This window comes from Convolutriloba macropyga, chromosome 5 (assembly GCF_964194025.1).
Source record: "Convolutriloba macropyga chromosome 5, txConMacr16.3, whole genome shotgun sequence".
Lineage (NCBI taxonomy): Eukaryota > Metazoa > Xenacoelomorpha > Acoela > Convolutidae > Convolutriloba > Convolutriloba macropyga.
In genome coordinates this window covers 51,838,058-51,865,810 of record NC_134472.1, presented here as the reverse complement: position 1 = coordinate 51,865,810, position 27,753 = coordinate 51,838,058, and the positions used below count along the sequence as shown (strand labels likewise).

Sequence of the window (27,753 nt, the reverse complement as noted above, 5' to 3'; positions counted from 1 at the left end):
GTTCGAGTCAAGTTTATTAGTGGTAGTTACAAAAGTATGTTTTGGGGTCATTCAAGTATTTGTGTTTCGCTTTTACTGTAAATAATCTGAAGATTTATTTTAAAACTGTTTCAGCTGTTGAAATCTGTCCAGTCAATAACGTTCAGTTCTGTTTAATAATACGGTGTCATGAATTTGAAACAGTTTTTAGCGATTAATGATTTTATAAACCGCCTCTAAGTGCGGGAACATTGCATTCGGTTTCATTTCAAGCATAACTTGTGCAAAAGGGGTACTATATCATGCTTTTAATTCAATTTTCATGGTTATTTGGTCATGTTTTAACCAAAAGAAGCATACTGCTGTCAATTATTTTATTGTATGTATCCCTTTTCCCTAAAGAGTGGCAAAAATGTCCAATAATGCTTGGCTTCACGCACCAATTAGTTCAAAAACTGGTTATCCTAGAAGCATTGCATTTCCAAAATAGCGGCGGAGTAATCAAAGAACCAAAATAACATTACAGCCCTCAGTTTTCTCTTCAGCTATTTTCCTATTGTCCAATCACGTTTTTTTTCGGTTTGCAGCTACTGAAAATGTTCACCAATCCGTTAAAAAATTATGCTATTTGTCTATTGTGATTTGGTGAAACGCATAGTTGGTACAATACTCCCCTTTTCCTTATTTCCCCATTTTTTCTTTTTCCTCTCCCTCGCTCCTTTACTCTTCAAGGCAAAAATCATTTCATTCTGTAGTCACAACGCATTAAATTGCAAAGTGTCACCGAAAAAAAATTGTTCACTGTGAAAAAACCAAAATTTCCCAAATTTTCGATAAATTTTTGTGCCAATTTGAAATCCGCTCTCAACCGATCAATTTATTCAATATTTATTCTTCTAATTAGACCACACCCGTGGTCAAAATTGCCCAAATTTGTGCAGATTTGCACCCCTCAATTGGCGTATTTCCCTATTTTCTCTTTTCCTTAAAGTTACACTATTTGTTTGTTTATTTATAATTGAATTTGGTAAAAACTGAGCTGTTTTGAGGCATCCACTGTGCTAACTCAGTTTTCGTCGCCTAAAATTGTTAAAATTTATATCACTATAACAAAAAAATTTATAAAATTGTGGCTGATTTTACCTTTGTGTAGAAATGGCCGCATTTGAAGCAAGTTCAAACAATTCGGTGTCTTTTAATGGATCCATATACAAGGAAAAGCATCCCTACTTTTTTGCAACTGGAGTAGCATACCTATCTTGCGCCGCTCTAGGGTCGGTACTAAATTTGTCTGTTATAATTTATCTATTGTCCAACTTCAAAAAAATGATTTATAATCGGTCATCAGGAATCCTGATGCTGAGCTTAGCTGTTGGCGATTTACTTTATGTGACTTTGGCATTGCTTTACGCAATTCAGCACATTACAGAAGATTTTGTCATCTACGGATTTTTCTCATGTCTGTAAGTGCATTAAATTAATCAATAATCATTATTGCTGTTTCATATATGAAGCTGAAATATTCTTAGATCATCTGAGCTTTGATGTAATGGTAGCAAGCTAGACCACCATTTTTAAACAACTAACGGTCTGTAATTTACTCTTCTGCTCCATTATTTGTGTCCCAAATTTTTGCCCGGGTACAAATTGGCCATATGCATTTTTTTTCTTGAGTGGTTGCTCTGACTTTCGGCACACGACAGAAAGAAAATGTGGCACAGACGGCTAGCTGAGGAAATGGGAAATGTTTCATCCGGTCTTGTCAGACTTGGCTATTTTTTGGCTAGGTAAATCTGTCAGTTTTGATTGATGGATCACCTTTAGTTGATTTGCTCTAATAACATATGCATACCATGGTAGGTTAAGTTGCGAAAGATCGATTGGCTGAGAAACTGAAAAAGAAGTGATTTGTTCTTTCCATGGTCAGAGTTGGGTTAATGAAAAAATTCCCAGCCTGGGTGGTGCTCTTTTCCGTGAACCTGTGCACATTGCTGTACTACACGCAGCTCCAGCAAAAACGATCTTGCTTTAGGTTCAGCTCTCCAACAACTAAAAGGCAGAATTGTCAGAGAAACCTTTGACATTGTCCTTTTGAGCCATAGAAAAGACTTGATTCATCAATTCTTTCCATTTTTTTGTTCCTCGTTCTAAACTATTTTTTTTAATTGGCTTAGTAAGACAGTTTCGGTTTCAAGTTTAAAAACAAAACATTGCGGTATCATGCTTTGAAAAGGTTGGGAAATTATAAAAGACACTTTTTCCGAGATCTATCATGGAAATGTGCAACTGAGTAAATGCTGAAAGCAACTTATAAGCATTGGAGAAAATTACTTGTACCTTTTGACCTAAATAATATGCCGCCTTCTTTCGACAGACAAAAACGAAAACTTTTCAACATATTCTAGAAATATAAGGGTAGTACAATTTGAAAAACACACAATTTCATCTTTTAAAAAACTCTTTGTTTTTTAAATTAGCAGTTTCCTAATCGATAATCTAGTTATTCTATAATCTTACAGAAATGGCCACAGAGTGAGATCAGTTCAAGAGCAATTTCAACATACAGAGAATTGAAAAATTATTTTATCTAATTTTCAAAAAAAATAATGAAGATCTGTAAATTTTTGGCAATCTAAATTTTGTTTAACTCTCAAATTGTTCTAAATTGTATTAATTATACTAGAGGAGGCTAGTTTGAACGAACTATGAACTGCTCTGGCATTATTAGGAAAACAAACAAAAAAGGATAAGAAAAAGTTTCCAAATTCACTATCTTACTTTTCATTAATTAATTTGATTGATCTGTTGTACATTCCGTGAAACCGGTTTTTAATATGTCTCCGCGGTTTTGAAAAAACAAAAACGGTTAGTTCTAATTAATTACAAAAAAAATAATTGCACAAGTAAATTTTTGCCATTTTGTGAGCTCTAAATGGATTGTAGTCTTCTTATTTCCTAAAAAATCACGTTTTATGCAGAAAACATTGGTTCTGGTCCAAGTTTTTGAAAAGCAGACAAACAGGAAACAAATGAAAAGTTTCTAACAAAACTTTGAGAAACAAAGAAATCAAGATAATTGTTTTTTTTTTAAATTTTGTGATCATATAGTTGAAAATGTTAAATAAGGGCTTGAAACTGTAAGAAAAAACAGTGACAATGAAAACTCTTTTTAGCCTAACTAAATAGTTTGTAGATTAAAATTTTTAATTGCCATCTTAAATTTCATTGCGATTTGTCACCCCCCTCCCTCCCTTGGAGTGGTCTCTTTTTCTTTCTCGGTTTTCAAATTTTAAGTGTTCCTTTTTTTCAATTTATTCATTACTATATCCTCAGGGCTACAAACTGGTGTTTTTCGTTTTTTTCAATGATGCGTAGACAGAAAGTGAAAATTAGATTGAAATTAAAAAGCTAACCTCATATATATATATATATATATATATATATATATATATATATATATATATATATATATATATATACTCACCCTTTTTGAAAAATGGTGGAATAATTATATCAGCTGGAAAACTCCTTAATGGCATTTTTAGATAGATAAAATTGATCTTTTCGATAATGCCAAAATTAGTAGCCTGGCCTTTCATGAATGAACTAAAGAGAATATAAATAGTAGCTCCATAAATGATCAGTTCTGAATTATGGATTGCACGAGAATGATGTTCAAGCAATGATGTATATTTAAGCAATAGTAATAATAAATATTGAAAACAAAAACTATTGTTTTTATATTAATCTGAAATTAGTTGCTCTCTGACTGTCCATGAAAGCAAAAGCAGGCAAATCGAGGCGAGCAGATAAAATTTCAAATTTTGTTTAAAAAGCTCTCTTGTAAAATTATTGATATTTTGTTCAATATGACTCTGCGGTTGAGCTACAATGTTCAGACTCGTTTTTCCAATTTAAGCCAATATTGTGTTTCTAGTTAATTTTTGCGACATTTAGGTTGAATCATAACCAGAATCCGTTTGCAATTTACAAACACAGGGCACTTTGTGTTGAAATTTTGGCTTCAATATCACAAACAGTTCAGTGGCCAGCTCAATGGTTATGGCCTATATAAAACCCATCAGTGCAAGCAATTCAGTGCTGTTCATTTTTTAGAAAAGATCATTTCATTGTTTCAAAAACTGTTTTTGTAAGGGGAATATTGGGAAGGTAACAGTAGCGACGATCTGTGAATATTAATTCTACCCACTGATGGTTCAAACATTGTCCTCATTTTATATAGATAAAAGCTTCTTCAGATACATTATTAAATCTAGATAAAAAGCTGACAAAATAAATTGTTTTCAAGCAATAAACAGAGGTGATATATATTCTAAAAATGAACCTGATAAATAAAATCAATAATTCATTACTCGACAAGTTTGTTATTTAAAAAAAAATTGCAAAAAGATTTAAGCAGCCTTTTTCTGTTTACCTTATCGACTAATGACGCAAAATATATGCACAATGATAAAAATTGTTTTGCTGGCAATGGCAATTTGCAGAACATGCCTGGCAGTTCTTAGAAACGATCATTTCGTTGTTTCAAAATCGTGTTTTGAATGAATCATCCGTTGCAAATGACCGCGCAATTTAAACAACTTTTTAGGAGGCTTAAATATCATTAAGTCGTGTCTATGTCGTCTCACCAAATTTTTGTGAACACTAGAAATTTGCACCACTTAAACCGCTATCAAGCCATTTGTTTTTTCACAAAAAGAAACCCATAGAATAGCAGTTTCGTGTGAAACTTATAGTTCCAAATTTTAACATCATGAGATAAAGGACAGAGAAATATGGTAGAAATAACAAACACATGTTGAAACGAGAAAAGAAATTTTTATCCACTAAACTCGTTGTATCGATCTTTCAGAGGTGCAATGTCTAAGAAAATACAAAACATTTGATAAAATGTTATTTCAACATATTGAAACAATAGATATAGATGACCGAAAATCCTTTAATCAGCTAAAAAATTGTAAAGGTTTATTTTTCAAGAATAATTACAGAATTTTTGCAGATCACCGTCGCAATGATACTTCTTACCATTTAAATTTGTGCCCCCGTTCTAACAAATTCTGACACTGAGTATATTTTCTTATGATAATGGTATTTTGTTGGCACGTTTCTGTAGGCTCCATGTTTGTCTTGCATATTGTTACCAAGAATCATTGTAGCCCTAGTGATGAGTGAATTTAAAAATTGCAAGAATCTTGCAAGCTGATTCAAAACTTTCTGTAATCTTGCAAACAAGTTGAGACCCGTATGCATTCGCTTGCAAGATTGCTTCCAAAATGACTGCAAGTTTTCCAATTCGTCGATCACTAGGGAGTGTACAGAAGAGCTATATCATCAACAGTTCGGCGGTTTCTAGTTTTAAGAATGCACTTGTGGTCTTCAGCTCCGTTTGTTAGATTTTCCTACACAGCACAGATTGAAGCTTGCTCTGCTAGAACTTATCAACCTCCATATTTTGGCGATTAACTACATGTTAATTTGATTAAATAAACTAGTCTAGACGAGGCAAGCTATGTTAGCTAAGCTGAAGTAGAAACGTGCGGACAAAAATATGCTACGATATGTTCTTACAACGTTACACGTTGAAAACGTCCTAAAGCTCTCTAAATTTTCACTCCGTCATTTTCATAAGTATATGCATTATTTTTCACAGATTATAGAGAACAAAAAACATACAAACCCAGAGGCTTATTCCATTCTCGCAAACAAAAAAATCCTTGGAGCAAGAGCCAAGGAACTCGTGAAAAGATGATAGTAATCATCCGAACAACATACACTGCGCTGGTGGGTAGCACCTAAATACTATAAAAACTAAATGTTCAAATGCCGATTCTGAAGCCTAACGTGGGAACCCCATTATGAATCTTGCTTGCAGAAACGCCTTGCAGAAATTATATTATGCATTCAAGAAAATGAACAAAGCTAATGTGAAACAGACTCTGCTCTCACAAAGAACGCAAAGTTTACTAAAACATGTTATAGGTTCAAAATACAAATCCCGAGGCCTACGCTCAAGCGAAAAGAAAGAAAAGCAAGAAGAAAGACAATACAAACAAAGTTTTCAATAAAAATGAAACTAGGCGTCTGTTTTTTTATTGTTAAAATCAAAATAAACACGGATTTATAGATGATTTTGTACGCACGGTCTTTTCATAAACTTGAACAAGCTAAAATCTTGATCATTCAATCTTGTGGTCTTATTGAGTCTTTTCGTAAGCTGAACGAGCTTCCTGGAGAACATATCCCATTTTGATAATTGCTTGCAGATTCCTTTTTCTGAAATGATTTTCTTACACTGACTTGAAAAATGGTCTGGGATTTTTTTCACTACAAATTTAAATCCGGTTATAATTAATTCAACCAAAGGCTGGTTACTATAAATTTTTTGGGTACTAGTAAATTTGCAACAACTCGAATTTCAAAACACAACCGACTAACGTCGGGCGAGCAGTTGGCTTTGGTAGTACCCAACTGGTGTATGGTTGGTCTGGAGGGTAGTACCCAATTTGTGTATTGTTGGTATGGAGGGCTGAACGCGATGGATTCCAAACCGCCAAGTCGAGGAGGGTGGACTGGGGGTGTGTTTGGGGAGGGGGAGAGGTAGGGATGCGTTGAGGTGTTATGGTGAAGAGGGGGACTGAGGGGTGGGGTCAAAAGATTAAGAACCGCCCTTCACAACATGAAACTGTCTCCTCAAGAGAAATCTGGCGAAAAATCGCATTCTTAGAGTTTAGTAAGCCAAGAGGCTCTAAGAGAACATAATAACTTCAAGGCGTTACCTGTTTATCCCGTTTTTGGGGTCGAAAAATAAAATAGGTATGACGAAAATTCCGTCAATTGAAAAGTCGCATAAAAAAGACCACAGGAGCAATATAATTGCTGCATAAATAATTGCTTTGTTCGGGAGCAATTAAAAAACCAAATTAGGTGGCTACATACAAAACATTATCAGTGAAAAACTTTTTGTTTCTCAGGAAAAAACGGTTGAATTTTGAAAATTTTAGAGGCTCATTTTTCCGCCGCATACATGCTCTATAGTCACTTCCAGTAAGCTTTTTTAATAGTACATACCTATATAAACATATAAAAACAATTAATTTTTCTTGAATTTTTATTTTTGGATCATTAAACCGTCAAACAATTAGAATCAATAGCTACTGGACAGATAAAGCAGAGTCACAATTTCAGCAAAAAAAAGTTCTAAAATCAATACAGCTAACAAATGACTTCTTTGAAATCTAACGAATGATTTCTTTTGCAGAATTGAGTAGGAACAATCGATTAGGAACTCTCAGCTTTGAAACGTTCTCAAAGATTTTTTCGTATGCTAAAAATGAAAAAAAAACATATAATTTCATTAAATCTTGTGATCCCAATAAATTAACGTAGTTGTTCACGGCAATCGAGTTTATATATGTTTATTGCAAATTTTAAACAATCGTTAAACTGTTAAACCAAAGCAGAAGCTACATCAAGGCAGTTCATTCAGTTTTTTAAAAATCATCCTACTTGCGCTTTTTCAAAAGTTGACAGATTTCTTTCTTCTCTTATTTAAAAAATGATCGTAAAAATTAATCAATAGATGCTTTTGGACCGTGGGTTAATGACAGTCAAATTTGAAATCTTTTGAAATGTTGCTGAAGTGAAAGGCGTAAGTATCAAGTTTTTCTTCCTGATCGCTAAGCCAAATATCCAGACATTATTGCTCATATCAGTATGATACTGCAGATAGCAGCTGAATTATCAAATTTTCTAGCCTTCACTGGAGAGGCCATTGGGATATTTGTAGAATTTTTCTGATTAATAAAACAGTGTACCAAAGGTGTTTGAATTGCTCCTTTTCCCGTAACTTTGGTTGGATAAACATACAGAAAAGTTGTGCACTAATGCTAGTTCCAGTTCCTACAATTTAACTGACTTGAATGCCACTTAAATGTCTTTAGCTGTTTGTAGTTAGCACTTAAATGTCTTTAAATTGGCTTATTTCCTACATGCGTTTCTGTTTGCATAAAATAAAAGTATTTGAAAATTTGAAAAGAATATGGAAAAGTACTTTCCAACTTTGCCTTCGCTCTATAAGGAAAAATTTGATTTGACTCTAACAGTTTTAACCTAACAAAGTTGTCAATAATAAATAAAAAACTTTTTTTGTAAATTTTTTAGATTGAGGTACAAAAATCAATTTTGATTGCCACAAATTGACAAATGAGCAATAGATTGACAACAAAATTTTTTACTTCAACTTTTGTATTTTAAACGGTTGAAGCAGTTATGCGGACCATGAGTGATCAACAACTTCTTTAACCAGGAAACTGGGTATAGTAATCGGAATCTGACGCAACTTAAGATACGCATATGAGATCAACATTTTTTTAAAATGTGTATCAATTTAAAGTTTGCATAGTTTTTTTAAAATTTTTGTATCGTTTGATGTAGACTTTTCCTTTGCTCCTTACATCTGCTGGAAATGGTTTTCATACTAGGCGGTCCTACATCTAATAATCAGACGAAGAGATTGAAATATTGGTATTTTGATTATCATGACCTAAGCAGTTTTTCATTATGTTACACCTTTTTGTAAAATCAAAATAGACTAGTCACTAATTCGTTTCATATGATACCAGCAAGAATTTATGAAATTTTTGGTATTTCTCTTCATACTGTTTGGTGGCGAGGTCCTACCATTTTTCAGCTTTGGAAACTGTTAGAAACCAAGCCACGATTCCTTAAAAATACCACAAACACCTGAAAATGGCCAAATGGGTTAAGAATTTTGCTTTATGAAGCATATAATCAGAAAAACTGCCTAATGATTGTGCTAGAATTTTCCGCTCCGTTGACGCACCTTTTTTGGATAATGAAGGCGCCTCTATTGAATTCTTTTTAGAAATTCATATTAAAATAAATTCAATGAATGCAACGAAATCAATGATGAGAATCAAAAGACGACGCCGTCTTCAAATGGCATAATTGAGCAAATAAAATTGTTTTTCACTTCAAAGGTAGATAAAAGGGGCGAACGTAGAAAATGTTCCCAATTGACGTCGCTTAATTTCCTGAAGCTGTGGAGTTTTTAAAGTTTTTCTGTCGCCGCAATTAGTTCAAAACTAAAAACAGGGCTAAAAATACAGTACTTGTTTACAACATATTGACGCACCCTTTTCGCTTAATTAACTGTTTTTTTCCTGTCAGAAGCAAAATTGAGCTTGTTACAATTGTATCATACTAAATTGGTTAACAAAAAATTAATAATAATATTTTAAATTGGTTCTGAAATCTAATGATATATTATGGCGCAAACACAAAAACGTCATTTAGATTTGGCTGATAAACATCGGCTCGAAAAACTGCCCTTGAAGCAGATTTGAACTTTCGAAGAAACTACGCTCGAACTTAACTTTTCATTTCAGTTATGTCCAACAACTCCAGACATAGAAAATAAGATTGAGGTCTCTTCAGTTTAATACAATAACTCCATCATCTTGAAAGGTCGATAGGAGTAAGAAATTTGGTTATTTCCACATTGCCCTTGTATTCTTTGTTTACTATTATGTAAAAGTCTTCATATTGAATGAGCTGATAGATTTTGACAGATTGTACGATAATGACAATGGCTAAATGAAGCATGCAATCTAACCATATTGTTCCTAAATGTAAAGGTGAATTTTTACATGTGACGTCACTTGAATAGTATCTTTTTGCAACCGATTACATATCATTTGCGGAGTTCAAATTTGCGTATTTTACCGTACGCTTGAAACCACAATACGTGTTTTAACCAAAGCAACTAACTGGTATTTTTACTCAGAGATTTTTCTGAACTAGTTTTAAGTTCAAGTTTTAATGTGATTAAGCAGTGTATGTTGGTTAGTTAATGTCTCAAATGCCCCAATTCTGACATTAATTTCCGGATTTTTGTGTTTTTATCCATTCAGAAATCCGTTTGAATGAAAAATTTTTACGTCACTCTAAAGGAAGTTGCGAGTATTGATAAGTCACCAATGTTTTCCTCTGAGGGGCATTGATTTTCCGGTCACTGAGGGGGAGGGGGGGGGGGGCAGCTAAAGAAGTGAGGTAATTGACACTTCCTTCCCTCATTATCTAGGATTAAGTTAGCCTAAAACGGAACCCTAAAAGTTTTAAGTGAGTATATGCGATTAAAAATGCAGTACAGACTGTTATTGGGTAGAGAATTGATGGCAGCTTCCGTTGTTTATCTTCTTAGGATCCTCAGCCAAAAGGCACTGTAATCATAACAAGATTAAATTATATTTATATATAAGTAAATTAGACACAAATAGACACTGCATATGAATCATCAGTACATAATGACGCCGAAAACGTGAACTTAATCTCAAATAAAATCAGCTTACATTGATGGCAGCCAAAACATATTTGTTTATTTTAAAATCATTCTGAACGATATATTGTTTCTAAAGGTCAAACTATGAAATCTACTGGTTGCTACCGGCATGTTAATTTGCAAAGTGATTCAAATTTTATATTTGAAAACCGATTATTTCAATTTAAGTAAAATTGATATTTTGCGATTCGGCAATTCGCTGATCATATCTTGATCATCTGATCGTGTTTGCTTGAAATTACTACAAAAATTTTGTTCAATATGTATTCTTCTCAAAAGCGTTGGGAAGTGCAACACATTTCCCTATCCAATTAACGTCTTAAACATTAAACAAAGCGTTAAAGAGGCTTTATCTGACCTTCTTTTCTGCTAACATTGAACAATGCTAAAATACCTAATTGCAGACAATCAGGAGTCAACCGCAGACAAACAAAATAGTCTCAAAGTTTTACAGATTTGACTCAACGCATTAAATAACGAAGGTAAATCTGCCAATAAAACTAAACCGAATCAAATTATCAAAAAATTAAAAATGGACGCAAAACTAGTTGTTAAACAAAATCACAGGTTTTATTTCAATTGGGAAGTATGAAAAAGAGTGCCTCACGATCTTTGGCGTTATAATCTTGACGCAAATTGTTAATATAGAATTCATTCAGACAAATAAAAAATCGGATATGCTCGTCTTTGAACGCTATGGCTATATTAGGCTCCGACATTTTACAGATGACGCATCTTCTTGGCGCTGCTGTACTACAACTTGTATAGGCAGATTCAGGTTGCGCAATGATCCAATTGAATTATCAAAGTTCATAGCCCTTTACCTGATCCAGCTGATTTTGAAAAGAGTAAATTCCGCTCGGCGTTGAAAGACAGAGCAGCAATGCCTGACGAGACTGCCCGCCAAACAATATTTGCTGCCCAAAAAGACATCAACAGAAAAACAGTAGCAAAAATTCTAGCTTACAACTCAAACCAAAGGACAGTTAACAGAACGCGGCAACAAAATCGTCTACAAATGAGTGCGCTCTTGTCGCTGAAAGGATTTGAGATTCTAAAGTTGGCACATAGTGGTGAGAAGGGCCCCTTGTTCAAATGTACTAGCATCAGAATATGGTTGATTTTTTGAGAGGCTACAGATATAATATCAAGCTCTAACAGGTGTTGCTTTTGTTACTGTAGAATTTTATTTTCTGTAATTCAATTCATTCATTTTCTACCAAAAGTTTTTAAGCTAAAAAATAACGCTAGAAGTGATCTGATTATTGCAAAATGTCGATCAACTAGCTTTTCATTTTTCCTTCTCTCACAACCCATGGGCGAGTTCTCCGTATTTGGATACTTTTTCCCACTTTCCGATCTGGGATATTTTTCCACACTCGGACTCGAACCAGCGATATCCGAACGTGCGTCCAGAGCACTAACGACTGCGCCACGGTGATTTTGATTTTCCGAATTCAAACCCTTCTTTAAATGTCAAAGCTGCACTTTCTTTTTGATCTGTCTAACGAGCGCTTTGAGCGGGACTGTTTTGTCTGTTTTCTTCGGACTATTTTTTCTGGGACTGTTTTTTCTGGGACTATTTTACAATTTAGGACTCTGTTTTCTGGGACGGTTTTGTCTGGGACTGTTTTGTATGATCACCCTAGCATTTAAAATTGATTGTATATATGAGAGCAAAAACCAACAGCCATGATTAAGGATTGGTCTATTTTATCATTAAATAAATAGTTCCTGGCAATTTTAGGTATTATTTTGACGATACTACTTAACCAAACCTTTCTGTAGTTAAAATTAAAATCAGTTTTCTGTTTTCGAAAAAAGTATGCATGGTGTACCTTTTCTCTCAAAAGCTGATAAGTTATATCTGAATCATTAATGAAAGCGAACGAAACGAGTTGCAAGTTTTCTTATTCAGCAAATACTACGTGTATATTGGCAAATCAGTTTTGATTCCTCTTACTCCAATATTTATTAAACTGGCGTAGATTTAGGTTTGATTCAAGACTTGCCAAGTATAAACCAGACATGATCAGAGAGGGGATAAAGTATTCATAAAAACATGTAATTTCTCTGAATTGGTATTGAAATATTGAAAAGGACGGGACGTTTAATCCAGAGTGATAATACTTTTGTTCCAGCGCAAACTCAAGACATTTTTTAACATCGATCTGTCTTTCGCTTAAAATTGCATTCTTACTTTTCTCAAGTCTTTTCTAATCTCTTCAATTGAATATTCCATTTAATCTAATTGTCCGTCGACCATTTTACCAAATCTTGTTTCATGGATCATTTTCTGGCTCCTCATTTGTTGATTGCGACGAAAGGGTGCAGTTGAACCCTTGTTTAGTAATTTGATTTGACAAATTTGACTGTGGGCGTTGTGTAATAGTTGTGTTACTTTGGAGCAGATATAGATTAAATGGAGGCCAGCTGCATGGGGCACTCTTTCACATTTGAAGTTACACTGAAAATTACATGAAACCTTTAAGTTTGAAAACACTTTTGTTGACCATTTAGTCCCAAATAGCGGAAACCAGAAAAAACACCAAACTCCGAGGATTCCATTGAGAAGCCGGAATTAAAATTTTTGGCATTGAATTTCCAGAAAGATTTTGAAAACACATTTGAGCTGAAAAAAAAACATTCATTTTTGTATCCGACAATTTAGTCAGTTGAGGAGCGATGAAGTGGAACAAAAAACGTCCATAGTATTAATAAGCATCTATTTGCACGCTGGTTCGCATGCATAAATTTGGCCAGCCCATTTTTAATCCTGCGTTGTATTACATAAAATCTTCAGTGCCATGGTCTATTTGTAAGTAGTCCATGAGCCGCAATCGTTTCAATCGTTAATGTTGCTCACTTTTACAAGGTGTTTAGAAGTCTTTAATTAGTGAGCATGTTGAGCAGTTGTTTTTTGATCAATATTTTAAAAAATGTTTTCTGTTAGACTTGATAATTGTCAATAACGATATATTTAAATCAGCCAAGCTACTCAAGAAAAATACCATTGAGATGAATTCCATCGACAATTTGGCATTGTTGAGGTCCTAGGCTCCAAAAACAATAATCTCTGTCTTTTCATCAATTTGGTTCTGTTTTTAACGACAACTTTAACAGGTTTACCTTTTGACGTCATGTGTCCTGATGTACCCTAATGAGCTCAATTTGAGGATTAAATTTCACAAAGAGATTCATTGGTGCTTGTAACATTATCAGTTGAGTGTTTGCGGGAATTTCATTAAAGGCTGCTTTATGGGAAGGTTTTATAATTTGGTAGTATTTTTAAGTAGATTGTTTTATTTGGGTTTCTATTGTCTAGAAACGGTTATTTCTTTATGAACTAAATGCATTTTCAATTTTTTTCACGAACAGTGTTTTGTTTTTGTTGATGGAAGTAACACGATAAATCAAATAAGGTTGATCAACTCAATACATCACAAAAGATTCTGCAAATGATTGATATTCGCAGAAAAAAACAGAAATTTGCAGAACTTTCAACTTGCAGAAAAAATGTATGTTAAATCTTATCATTTTCCTCTAGCTGGGGTGAAGTGGCGCACATCCCTTTTGGCCGGAACTTTAGGTGTTTATTCGTCAGACCTTTAGGCGAACAAGTTCCAAGCCATGAAGACCAGAGCATCGATGCTAAGACCGTCTTGGGTCCAACTTTTTGAGGAGTTGAGTCCCGTGAGCCTCAAGTGTCCTTACACAATCTTTCGAGACGTTGCAGAGCATGCGTTGTCTGGACTAGACATGTAGAATAGCCACTCTTTATGTTTTTACCCTGTTATCACATTTGCATCATTACTCCGTTATGTTAATTCTGTGACAATCACTGCATCTTTCTTGTCTTAACCTTACACAGTATTTCTTGCTGGAAGAGTTTTGTATCAGGTACTAGTTGTACGCAGGGAACACACATAGTTTTCTCACTCATTAATCGTCATCTTTCAGTCATACAGTGTTGCAATAAAAAGGTAAAAAATATTAACACAATCGTCCAGAAAAAAGTCAGCCATAATTCAAAGATCTATGAGTGTTTTTTTTGCAAAGATCTATGAGTGTTTTGTTTATGCGGGACCTGCGAACCTTTGTGACTGTGACTTGAAACCTGCAGCGATCCAAAACTGTGCAACTGTGACCAATCAAAAATAAGTTAGCAGTAGAGATGTGAATCAAAAGATTCTCCAACTCAAAATTTTCAATCATCAGAAGCTAAAGAGAAAAAGTTGTTGATCTGCAATTTTTCCGCATATGCGCAAAATAATGCAAAACTGTTTGGCAAATTCGGATAACCACGATTCGACGAACTAAACAGTGTAGAAGAACGGGATAATAATTTGACAAGCCAGATGGTATGAAATTCTAAAAAGTTGAAATTTTTTAACCATATGTAATTTAGTCATATATGCCGTTTTCCCCTTATTAACTAGCTCAATTAAGACTGAAAATAGGAAAAAATGATGCGAAGATAGTTGGCGCCAAAATGATCTTTCTGTATTTAAATGCTTAAAAGTTCATTGAGAACTCAACGGAGAAAAGACTGTAGCAAGGTTGATTACCTAGGTACCAAGATCTAGGACAGATATTTCCTGCATGCAAAAAGTTTTTAGTTTAACTTTGTGATAAGCTCTATGTTATGTACTGTTTGTTGTATTAACTTTCAGTTGATGTTGTTGAGTTATCGGAGCTATATTTCTTAGTTAGTTCAGAGGATTAAATAAAAAAGCTCACTATAGTTCAGAGATGTGGCTTTACAATTCGAAGATTCGATGCAGCGGTACTCAGCGGCAGAATTAGTTAGACCATGAATAGTTTTCTGAGATACGCAGTTATCAAACTGTTGCTATTACGGGGCAGAATTTTTCAATGAATCGAAATAATGCATCTTTGTGCGAAGTGGAGGACTATGGCTCGAAGTAGCGGGCTTATGACTAAATTTAGTGCGCGACAACAACTGTGGTCCAGAACGGGTATTTAACGTCTAGGAGCCCCCCCCCCCCCCACCGATAGTAAATTGTCAATTCATATTTATCCCACCTCGCCCCAGGCGCATTAGACATTTGTTAGGCCACTCCTCCTCCCTCATTAACAAACTCCTTCTTCAACTAAACACCTCCTTCAATTAATGACAAAATTTTTCAATTAATTGCTCCAGTAATTTGCAAATGGCTTCTGACGGTTATATAAATTTATTTCCCAATCTCTCTGCAGAAATTTTAAAGTGGGCGGGAAACATCAAAATTACAAACAAATGTAATTATTCTTCACCTTTGCTTAACTTGGCGTTCAACGTTTTCCTATATTTGGGTTTCGATTTAATTAATCGTAAAATGTCAGCCCGCCTTATTTGTGGATACCAGCAACTTTTCCCAAAAAACGTCTGCGAGGCAAGATCTTAATGGTTTGTGGTCACAACGTCAATTTTTCACTATCGTCTTCACAATAAAGACATTGGTATAAAACTAAAGTGACATAAAATGGCAGTGATATGACGTGAACAGTTTTTTCAGCTCTGTCAAAGTTAAAATGTCACCTCATTCATCCATTAAAGAGACCATTTGAGCAGAATTAATTGTCTAAGGAAAACGCTGCCTGATCTCTCAGAGAAACAGCATGAACAAAATTGTCAAGAAAGACAAGGTAATTTGATTTACCAAAGAGACAATGTGACATTAGTTACCAAATGAGCCGAGGAACTTGAGCACTGGTGAGAAACAGCCTATTGAATTGTCAAAAAGATAACTTGACCTGCATGGAGACTTTTCTGACAATTAATTTTTGAATTTTAAGTTTAAGAAATTAATTTCTTAAGATTGAGAGAATAACAAAATGTATTTTACAGTAGAAATTAGCGATCTGCAGAATACATCTGGTCAAAATATCCAGATAGCGGTTTTAACCGTAGGATTGTTAAAGCTCGAAAGTTGTCCATGCATCAAATTGTCAAATACCAAATTAATTGTTCCGATCCTCTCGAGGAGGGAGGAACTATATACTCAAGTGCATTTTTTTTGTTCAGACAATTTTGACCGATCGATATATTTATCGTTCAGAGTTGTGATTGGTATCACTAGAAAGCCCGTCCAGCGTAGAAAATGGAATTCAAAAGATTTTTGTTATTTTCGTTTTTAGAGCGAGTTATCGTGGTTTAAAACTTTGTGAAAATTAGACCAATTTGCCTTATTTTTATTCACATTTTCTGGAATTTTTGCCTAAAATTTCGTCAGTTTTGTTAAAATATGTAAAAATTGTTCACAATAGTACTGTTGATTTTATTTTAAAAGACAAAAAAAAGTATTGTTGACTATTTTGATTTAATTTTTCTGGCTAAATATTGGGATAAATATTTCAAAATTCAGCCTTTTTCATCCAAAGTTTCCCGGAATAAGCTCCTATAGTCAACTTTGATTAAATTTAGAATTACACACCCAAAAACAATAATCTCTGTCTTTTCATCAATTTGGTTCTGTTTTTAACGACAACTTTAACAGGTTTACCTTTTGACGTCATGTGTCCTGATGTACCCTAATGAGCTCAATTTGAGGATTAAATTTCACCAAGAGATTCATTGATGCTTGTAACATTATCAGTTAAGTGTTTGCGGGAATTTCATTAAAGGCTGCTTTATGGGAAGGTTTTATAATTTGGTAGTATTTTTAAGTAGATTGTTTTATTTGGGTTTCTATTGTCTAGAAACGGTTATTTCTTTATGAACTAAATGCATTTTCAATTTTTTTCACGAACAGTGTTTTGTTTTTGTTGATGGAAGTAACACGATAAATCAAATAAGGTTGATCAACTCAATACATCACAAAAGATTCTGCAAATGATTGATATTCGCAGAAAAAAACAGAAATTTGCAGAACTTTCAACTTGCAGAAAAAATGTATGTTAAATCTTATCATTTTCCTCTAGCTGGGGTGAAGTGGCGCACATCCCTTTTGGCCGGAACTTTAGGTGTTTATTCGTCAGACCTTTAGGCGAACAAGTTCCAAGCCATGAAGACCAGAGCATCGATGCCAAGACCGTCTTGGGTCCAACTTTTTGAGGAGTTGAGTCCCGTGAGCCTCAAGTGTCCTTACACAATCTTTCGAGACGTTGCAGAGCATGCGTTGTCTGGACTAGACATGTAGAATAGCCACTCTTTATGTTTTTACCCTATTATCACATTTGCATCATTACTCCGTTATGTTAATTCTGTGACAATCACTGCATCTTTCTTGTCTTAACCTTACACAGTATTTCTTGCTGGAAGATTTTTGTATCAGGTACTAGTTGTACGCAGGGAACACACATAGTTTTCTCACTCATTAATCGTCATCTTTCAGTCATACAGTGTTGCAATAATCCCGAGCTGATTAAAGTGGTAAAAAATATTAACACAATCGTCCAGAAAAAAGTCAGCCATAATTCAAGTTTTTTTTGCAAAGATCTATGAGTGTTTTGTTTATGCGGGACCTGCGAACCTTTGTGACTGTGACTTGAAACCAGCAGCGATCCAAAACTGTGCAACTGTGACCAATCAAAAATAAGTTAGCAGTAGAGATGTGAATCAAAAGATTCTCCAACTCAAAATTTTCAATCATCAGAAGCTAAAGAGAAAAAGTTGTTGATCTGCAATTTTTCCGCATATGCGCAAAATAATGCAAAACTGTTTGGCAAATTCGGATAACCACGATTCGACGAACTAAACAGTGTAGAAGAACGGCATAATAATTTGACAAGCCAGATGGTATGAAATTCTAAAAAGTTGAAATTTTTTAACCATATGTAATTTAGTCATATATGCCGTTTTCCCCTTATTAACTAGCTCAATTAAGACTGAAAATAGGAAAAAATGATGCGAAGATAGTTGGCGCCAAAATGATCTTTCTGTATTTAAATGCTTAAAAGTTCATTGAGAACTCAACGGAGAAAAGACTGTAGCAAGGTTGATTACCTAGGTACCAAGATCTAGGACAGATATTTCCTGCATGCAAAAAGTTTTTAATTTAACTTTGTGATAAGCTCTATGTTATGTACTGTTTGTTGTATTAACTTTCAGTTGATGTTGTTGAGTTATCGGAGCTATATTTCTTAGTTAGTTCAGAGGATTAAATAAAAAAGCTCACTATAGTTCAGAGATGTGGCTTTACAATTCGAAGATATATGATTCGATGCAGCGGTACTCAGCGGCAGAATTAGTTAGACCATGAATAGTTTTCTGAGATACGCAGTTATCAAACTGTTGCTATTACGGGGCAGAATTTTTCAATGAATCGAAATAATGCATCTTTGTGCGAAGTGGAGGACTATGGCTCGAAGTAGCGGGCTTATGACTAAATTTAGTGCGCGACAACAACTGTGGTCCAGAACGGGTATTTAACGTCTAGGAGCCCCCCCCACCGATAGTAAATTGTCAATTCATATTTATCCCACCTCGCCCCAGGCGCATTAGACATTTGTTAGGCCACTCCTCCTCCCTCATTAACAAACTCCTTCTTCAACTAAACACCTCCTTCAATTAATGACAAAATTTTTCAATTAATTGCTCCAGTAATTTGCAAATGGCTTCTGACGGTTATATAAATTTATTTCCCAATCTCTCTGCAGAAATTTTAAAGTGGGCGGGAAACATCAAAATTACAAACAAATGTAATTATTCTTCACCTTTGCTTAACTTGGCGTTCAACGTTTTCCTATATTTGGGTTTCGATTTAATTAATCGTAAAATGTCAGCCCGCCTTATTTGTGGATACCAGCAACTTTTCCCAAAAAACGTCTGCGAGGCAAGATCTTAATAGTTTGTGGTCACAACGTCAATTTTTCACTATCGTCTTCACAATAAAGACATTGGTATAAAACTAAAGTGACATAAAATGGCAGTGATATCACGTGAACAGTTTTTTCAGCTCTGTCAAAGTTAAAATGTCACCTCATTCATCCATTAAAGAGACCATTTGAGCAGAATTAATTGTCTAAGGAAAACGCTGCCTGATCTCTCAGAGAAACAGCATGAACAAAATTGTCAAGAAAGACAAGGTAATTTGATTTACGAAAGAGACAATGTGACATTAGTTACCAAATGAGCCGAGGAACTTGAGCACTGATGAGAAACAGCCTATTGAATTGTCAAAAAGATATTATGACCTGCATGGAGACTTTTCTTACAATTAATTTTTGAATTTTAAGTTTAAGAAATTAATTTCTTAAGATTGAGAGAATAACAAAATGTATTTTACAGTAGAAATTAGCGATCTGCAGAATACATCTGGTCAAAATATCCAGATAGCAGTTTTAACCGCAGGATTGTTAAAGCTCGAAAGTGGTCCATGCATCATATTGTCAAATACCAAATTAATTGTTCCGATCCTCTCGAGGAGGGAGGAACTATATACTCAAGTGCATTTTTTTTGTTCAGACAATTTTGACCGATCGATATATTTATCGTTCAGAGTTGTGATTGGTATCACTAGAAAGCCCGTCCAGCGTAGAAAATGGAATTCAAAAGAATTTTGTTATTTTCGTTTTTAGAGCGAGTTATCGTGGTTTAAAACTTTGTGAAAATTAGACCAATTTGCCTTATTTTTATTCACATTTTCTGGAATTTTTGCCTAAAATTTCGTCAGTTTTGTTAAAATATGTAAAAATTGTTCACAATAGTACTGTTGATTTTATTTTAAAAGACAAAAAAAAGTATTGTTGACTATTTTGATTTAATTTTTCTGGCTAAATATTGGGATAAATATTTCAAAATTCAGCCTTTTTCATCCAGAGTTTCCCGGAATAAGCTCCTATAGTCAACTTTGATTAAATTTAGAATTACACACCCAAAAACAACTAACACAATCTTCCTAAACTACAAATGGAGCGAAGGCGACTTCCACATTCGTTGAGAGTAGTCGTCAATTAAAACTTTGCCGTTTTTTGCTAACTTTACTCTATGATTATCGAAAACGCAGCCTTTAATTTTGATCTTTTAACTATCAAATCATCTAGATCAATGAAATTCGACACAATTGAGTATTCCAAATGGACGAACAGAAATAGCACGATTGGTTTTGGTCCAGTCTTGCACTTTTACAGTCCAAAAACAGTTCGGATTTTAGTCAGACGGTCTTTTTTTAAAGAAAAAATTCGATCTTTTCTTTGTTAATTAAAGAACAGAACATTTCAAATTAAAGCGCCCTGTTGATAGGTCCAAACAATTTTATATGCAATTTAAAAATAATATATCTAGTTTCTTTACCCGAACAATTATGGTTGTTTTGACTTATAAAAAATATTTGATTTTTAAAAAAAAACCAAGGCTTATTGACCTATGCCACTATTTTTCTCTTTATTTGGTCAACATGTAGCTTAGCGTAAGCACAAAAAGAATGATTCTTCTGGCTTTTTCATCGGTGAAATTACAATTTAATTTTTTTGCGGTTTTAAGCGCTAATTTATGGTTTTCTGGCTTTGAAACTACTAGGTTTCATTTTTTTTTTATTTCTTAGCGTTGGCCCATTTAACGTTTTTTTTCTCGTTTTATCTCTTTATCTTCATAATGAGAGTTCACATCATACATTATTAGCGTTAAAAATAAGGAAAAAAAGAACATATGAAAGCTATTTGAGGCTTAAATTGTGGTTATAACGGCTTTGACACCCCCATCTCGAAGAACATATTATTTTTTCATTTGTCTTTCACTATCGTTATTTCTTTGTCCTTATAGTCGTATAAAATTTCATGGATAATGACAGGCATCATTGGTTTTTTATGTTACGGAGGAATAAATGAGCCTATATTCTGTTTTGAAATGATAGCTGATGACTTTCATGACTGAAAACAATTGTTTTCAAAAATTAAAAAAAAATTACTTCGATTTCGCGTTTTTTGTACTTTTTTTCTACTTGTTACCTGGTCTTGTTAATTACAGGTCACATAAGACAATTTTTTTTGTCAAAGGCAGGTGTAGGTGTACAAAATCTGACGTGTATTAGGAATTCGTTTTGATTTTACTGGCTTCGACACGGGTTTTTTAAAAAAGTAAAAAAGTAAAGTAATTTTTGATTTTTGTCTATAATTGACGTTCTTTTTGAAGACGTAGGACATATTTTTGACAAACTAAATTATCAAGCCCTTCTTTTGGACAAATGAACCTCCTTATTTCATTTTTTCATTTTTCAGCAAATGATTTTCAATTCTTTGAAATAATTCTTTTCGAAAAATACCAAAGTATATGTTATTTTTCCCCGTTTTTTTCTATTTTGTGTCTACTTTTTACCTAGTCTCCTTAACAAGAGATCACATACCACAGTTTTGGGCTTATTGATAAAGGCGCAATCAGATAATTTTTGAGGGGCGAAATTTTGCCTTACGGCTTCAACAGCTTTTTCTGGCAAGTTTTAATCGAATTTTTGTTTTTTGACTATATTTGTTGTTCTCTTTGTAACCGCAAAAAATGCATGGTGACAGGTTTTTATGCCCTACTATAGAGGCATTTGAGGCATAAGTTGTTGTAAAACAATTGGATGTTTTTGGGTTGATATCGAATGGTTTCCATTACTTTTGAATTTAATTGTTTTTGAAAATGTTTTTTTAACTTTGCTGATTTTGTTCTTTTGTTTAACTGTTACCGAGCCTTATTATGGACTGGTCCCAAATTTTTTCAAATAAAACAAAAATATTTGTTTTGTTTCAGTTTTATCTGACGCCATCTTGACTTTCTAATTATTATTTTTTCAAAAATGGGCTTAAACTTTTGGACTAAATTAATGTTTGTTGTTGTTTTTTTAATGTTTGTTGTTGTTATTTTGTCTAGCCTCGCTTTTTTAATAATGGCAGAACGCATCAATCTAATGAAGCGTTGTTTACTCCACTGGATAATTTGCGTTGGAGGTGATATTCTTCTCCATACACCAATTTTTGTCGAAAATTCCCTTAGTTTTTGGGTCGTTTTATCTGTTCCTCAGGCGCAAATTATCGAGCCTTCTTGTTTTGATTTATAGGTCACCATAATTTATGGGTGTTTGTGGGGGGGAGGGGGTCCTAAAGCTGACCAAACATGGTTTGAATTTCGGTAGGTAGCCTCAAAGTTGGAACTTGTCAAAAAGATTACTTGACGTGGATTGACATTTTTCCTACAATTACTTTTTGAATTTTAAATTTAAGAAATTAATTTCTTAAGATTGAGAGAACAACAAAAAGTATTTTACAGTAGAAATTAGAGATCTGCAGAATACATCTGGTCAAAATATCCAGATAGCGGTTTTAACCCTAGGATTGTTAAAGCTCGAAAATTGTCCATGCATCACATTGTCAAATAACAAATTAAATGTTCCGATCCTCTCGAGGAGGGAGGAACTATATACTCAAATGCATTTTTTTTGTTCAGACATTTTTGACCGATCGATATATTTATCGTTCAGAGTTGTGAGTGGTATCACTAAAAAGCCCGTCCAGCGTAAAAAATGGAATTCAAAAGAATTTTGGGATTTTCGTTTTTAGAGCGAGTTATCGTGGTTTAAAATTTTGTTAATTTTAGTCCAATTTGCCTTTTTTGTTCACATTTTCCGACGTTTTTGCCTGAAATTTTGTCAGTTTTGTTAAACTATGTAAAAAAGGGTAACAATAGTTCTGTTGGTTTTATTCTGATAGACAAAAATAAGTATTGTTGACTATTTTAATTTATTTTTTTGGCTAAAAATTAAGCTAGATATTTCAAAATTCAGCCTTTTTCTTCAAAAATTTCCCGGTATAAGCTCCTTTAGTCAACTTTGAATAAATTTAATAGAATTACACACCCAAAAAACAACTAACACAATCTTCCTAAACCACAAAGGGAGCTAAGGTTAATTCTACATCCGTTGAGAGCAGTCTTCAGTTAAAATTTTGCTGTTTTTTTGTTTACTCTATGATTATTGAAAACGCCGCCTTTATTTTTAATCTTTTAACTAACAAATCATCTAGATCTATAAAATTCCAAACAATTGAGTGTTCCAAATGGACGAACAGCAATAGCAAGGCTGATTTTGGTCCAATTTTGCACTGTTACACTCCCAAAATAATTCGGGTTGTAGTCGGACGGTCTTTTCATTTTAAAGAAAAAATTCGATCTTTTCTTTATTAATTAAGAACAGAACAATTCAAAACAAAGCTCACTGTTTATAGGTCCAAAAGCTTTCTTATGCAATTTAAAATTGCTACCCCAACAATTATGGTTGCTTTGACTTTAAAAAATATTTGATTTTTAAATAAACAAAGGCCTATTGACCTTTGCCACTATTTTTCTCTGTATTTGGTCAACTTCTATCTTTGCGTCAGCACAAAAAGAATGCTTCTTCTTGCTCTTCCTCCGAAAGAAATAAAATTAAATTTTTTTGCGGTTATAAGCGCTAAGTTATGGTTTTCTGGCTTTGATACCACTAGATTTCACATTTTTTTTATTTCTTGGTGTTGGCTCATTTCGCGTTTTTTTCTCCTCGTTTTATCTCATTATCTTACTAATGAGAGTTCACATATTACATTTTTGGCGCTAAAAACAAGGAAAAATAGAACATATAAAAATTTTTTATATGTTCTGCTTAGATTATGGTTTTAACGGCATCAACACCCCCATCTCAAAGAACATTTTATTTTTTCAATTGTCTTTATTTATCGTTATCACTTTGTCTTTTTAGTCGTCTGATTTTGCTGGATAGTGACACATCTGATTGGTTTTTTCATGAAGGAATAAATTAGTCTATATTCTGTTTTGTAATGATTGCTGACGGTTTTCATGATTTTGAAAACAATTGTTTTCAAAAATTATAAAAAATTACTTCAATTTCGCATTTTTTGTACTTTTTTTCGACTTGTTACCTAGTCTTGTTAATTACAAGTCACATATGACAATATTGTTGTCAAGGGAAGGTGTAAGTGTACAAAATCTGATGTGTTTTAAGAGTTTGTTCTGATTTTACTGGCTTCGACACGGGTTTTTCAAAAAATTAAAAAAGTAAAGTAATTTTTGATTTTTGTCTATATTTGACGTTCTTTTTGTAGACGTAGGACATATTTTTGAAAAACTGAATTCTCAAGCCCTTCTTTTGGACAAATGAAACTCCCTATTTCATTTTTTCGTTTTTCGGCAAATGGCTTTCCTTACTTTGAAATATTTCTTTTCGAAAAAATACAAAAGTATTTCTTATTTTTTCCCGTTTTTTCTATTTTTGTTCTAATTTTTACCTAGTCTCCTTAACAAGAGATCACATACCACAGTTTTGGGTTTATTGAAGAAGGCGCAATCAAATAATTTTTGAGGGGCGAAATATTGCCTTAAGGTTTCAGCAGCTTTTTCTGGCAAGTTTTAATTGAATTTTTGTTTGTTGACTCTATTTGTTGTTCTCTTTGTAACCGCAAAAAATGCATGGTGACAGGTTTTAATGCCCTAATATAGAGGCATTTGAGGCATAAGTTGTTGGAAAACATTTGGATGTTTTCGGTTGATATCTAATGGTTTTCATTACTTTTGAATTTAATTGTTTTTAAAAATATTTTTTAACTTTGCGGATTTTGTTCTTTTGTCTAACTGTTACCGAGCCTTATTATGGACTGGTCCCATATTTTTTCAATTAAGTACAAGTTTTTTTGTTTTGTTTCAGTTTTATCTGACGCCATCTTGACTTTGTTATTAATTTTTTTAAATGGACATAAAGTTTTGGATTTAATTAATGTTTGTTGTTGTTCTCGTCTAGCCTCGCTTTCTTAATAATAGCAGAACGCATCAATCTAATGCGGCGTTTTTTACTCCACCTGATTATTTGCGTTGGAGGTGATATTCTTCTCCATACACCAATTTTTTCGAAAAATCCTTCAGTTTTTGGGTCGTTTTATCTGTTCCTCAAGCGCACATTACCGAGCCTTCTTGTTTTGATTTATAGGTCACAATGATTTATGGGTGTGTGTGTGTGTGTGGGGGGGGGTCCTAAAGCTGATCAAACTGGTTTTAACTTCCAGAGGTAGCCTCAAAAGCACTCAAAGCTGGAGAGGGGAAATCCATATATGTTTTGTTGATTATCTAAATCGAAGCAAAGTTATGAACAAAGTTATCAAGCTTCATTTCGATAATTTTGTTGAAATAGAACACTGTGTCCTGCCCTGTCTTTGTAAAGCAAACTTTCAAATCATAGCTTAATTGAGTTTTGAATTTAAATTCTGACACCCCTCGGACTTGAGCAGATTGAGTAGAGTATGCTAAACATCCAAAGGTTCAAAGAAGGATTTGTCCTCGGTAGCGAGCTATGATTTTGTAAAGATGTCCGCTGCCAGCTTGTCAATAGATTTTCTGTTGTTCGCTTCTCCAATCCAGTATTCGTCACTTCTCCCACTAGCCCGATTTTAATAAAAACAACTTTTTTTGAAATGCGACAAAAATGGGATCTTTTGCGTCTGTGCCCCCCAGTAAGGTATGCGCCCCCAGTTACAGAGCACGTGCCATTACATGGTAAATCATTATGTAAAAATATTGCACGTGCGTATGGGGGTTCATTAATATGCGCCCACTAAGCTGGGGGGGGGGGGGGCACAAACGGAAAAGATTCCAAAAATGTAATAAGAGATATTACAGAAGCTTAAACCAGATAAAATAATAAATTAAACAGAAAAAACTATTCTGAAACGCCATTGTATAATGTATAAAATTGGCAGTTTGTGATCTCCATCGAGCGTACACTGGCACCTACTACTTTCTCTAAAAACTAAAAATTTCTTCGGATCTATTCTGCCCCCCCAGCTTAGTGAGCTTATTTTTAAGGCAAATTTCAGGTATTTATTTAGGTACTTTTACATTAAATTTTAAGGTAATTTTTGCGCGTTTTTCAGGTAAGTTTAGGTAATTTTACCTTAACTGTTCAGGTGTGTTTTTCAGGTAAATTTAAGGTATGTTCAGGTAAAAGTTCAGGTGGTGCCCCCTTAATTTTTCAGGTAATTTTCAGGTAAAGTTGAGGTAAGTTAAGGTAAGTTAAGGTAAGGCAAAACTACCTGAACGTTTCAGGTAAGTTAAGGTATTTTTTCAGTTAAATTTACCTGAACTTTATTTAGTGTGTATATTTTTACGCCCCCCAGGCGCACGTGCTATTATATAGCAACGTGCTATATAACAACATATAATTTGTAACTCGGGGGCGTAAAACACACTGGGGGGCGAAACAGAATAGATCCACTTTTTCCCTGAGGCGCCCATTGACATGATGATTAAACAACCTAATGTGGTTTACACAATTTGAAACACTTTCTTCGTAATCTACAGAGATGCTGATCATAAATTTGGTGAGATGCCATTTCCTATAGAAGGCTTTGTTATAGTTTTTTTCTGTATCAAACGTGTTTCTTTTTTCTGAGTTAGAATAAATGGGGATTTTGGTATTCCTATAAGAGTTTTTTTACAGTCTATGGCTCTATGGTGACTGTGAACAGCGTAACTCAAGATAATTCCGTTCACACTCTATCATGATTGTAGATGATTTCTGGTCGAGTGTTTTTATTTTCAAATTTCTTTTGCATGACAATTGGGGCGGACATGGTTTTAAGCCGTGTTTTTTCATCACAAATTAACACGCAGCTATAAAAAGCAAATCATTTTAATTGGAACAAAGAAAAGCCCACACCTACTCGTAGTTCCTGAATGAATTTTAATAAGGTCAGCTTTAGGGCAGTTTGATAATTGTTCAATCTGTTTACGATGAAACAAGATTACTAAAAAAAATCTAACCAACTTTCAGATATTTCATTACCATTACCATTAAGGTAATGTGAGGGTTTGGTGTCATCACAGCTATTTTAAGCAACTTCATAAGTTTTTGAAAAGGACACAAAGCCATACACCAGCGCTTCTATTTAGGTATAACAAAGCAGATATTGGACCAGTAACGGTGACATGCGCAGTGTTTAAAAATTTTGTAAGTTTTATCAGACGGTGGATTTTTGGTGTGCATATTTATGCGTGTGTCTGTGTGTGTGTGCGTGCGTGCGTGCGCGCGTGTGTGTGTGTGTGTGTGTGTGTGTGTGTGTGTGTGTGTGTGTGTGAGTGTGTGTGTGTGTGTGTGTGCATGGTTGGGCGTGAGCATGTGTCTACTTGCGGGAAGTAGGATCTGTATGGGGTCGATTCATTGCACAAAAAGGTATTGTGATATCATTTCCTCTAACGGAGGAAGTTGCATGAATCGAGAATAAACATTGATCATTGCATTTCGAGCGACCAATGGGAAATCCCAAGGCACCTCAAAAGACACCTTCAAAAGATAATCTGCTCCTTATCTGTATGTGACCTTTCACAGAGTATCAAATGGATATACCTTTATGTGGGTTCTTAAGTTCACATGCCTTACATCTCATCGTTTGATCAGCAGGTGTATAGTGTTCAATCAAATAATTCAACTGAA

At 34.1% G+C, this 27,753-nt stretch overlaps 1 protein-coding gene across 1 annotated transcript in view; it reads left to right on the top strand.

Annotated features, from left to right (window-relative positions):
- Window positions 1–265: 265 nt before the first annotated feature.
- The window catches only part of LOC142340083 (uncharacterized), an 86,352-nt gene continuing 58,864 nt past the window's right edge, over window positions 266–27,753 (top strand). The window contains exon 1 of the mRNA XM_075390497.1: window positions 266–1,442. Coding sequence (XP_075246612.1) covers window positions 1,135–1,442 — 308 coding nt within the window. The 5' untranslated portion in view covers window positions 266–1,134. The remainder of the gene's footprint in view (window positions 1,443–27,753) is intronic.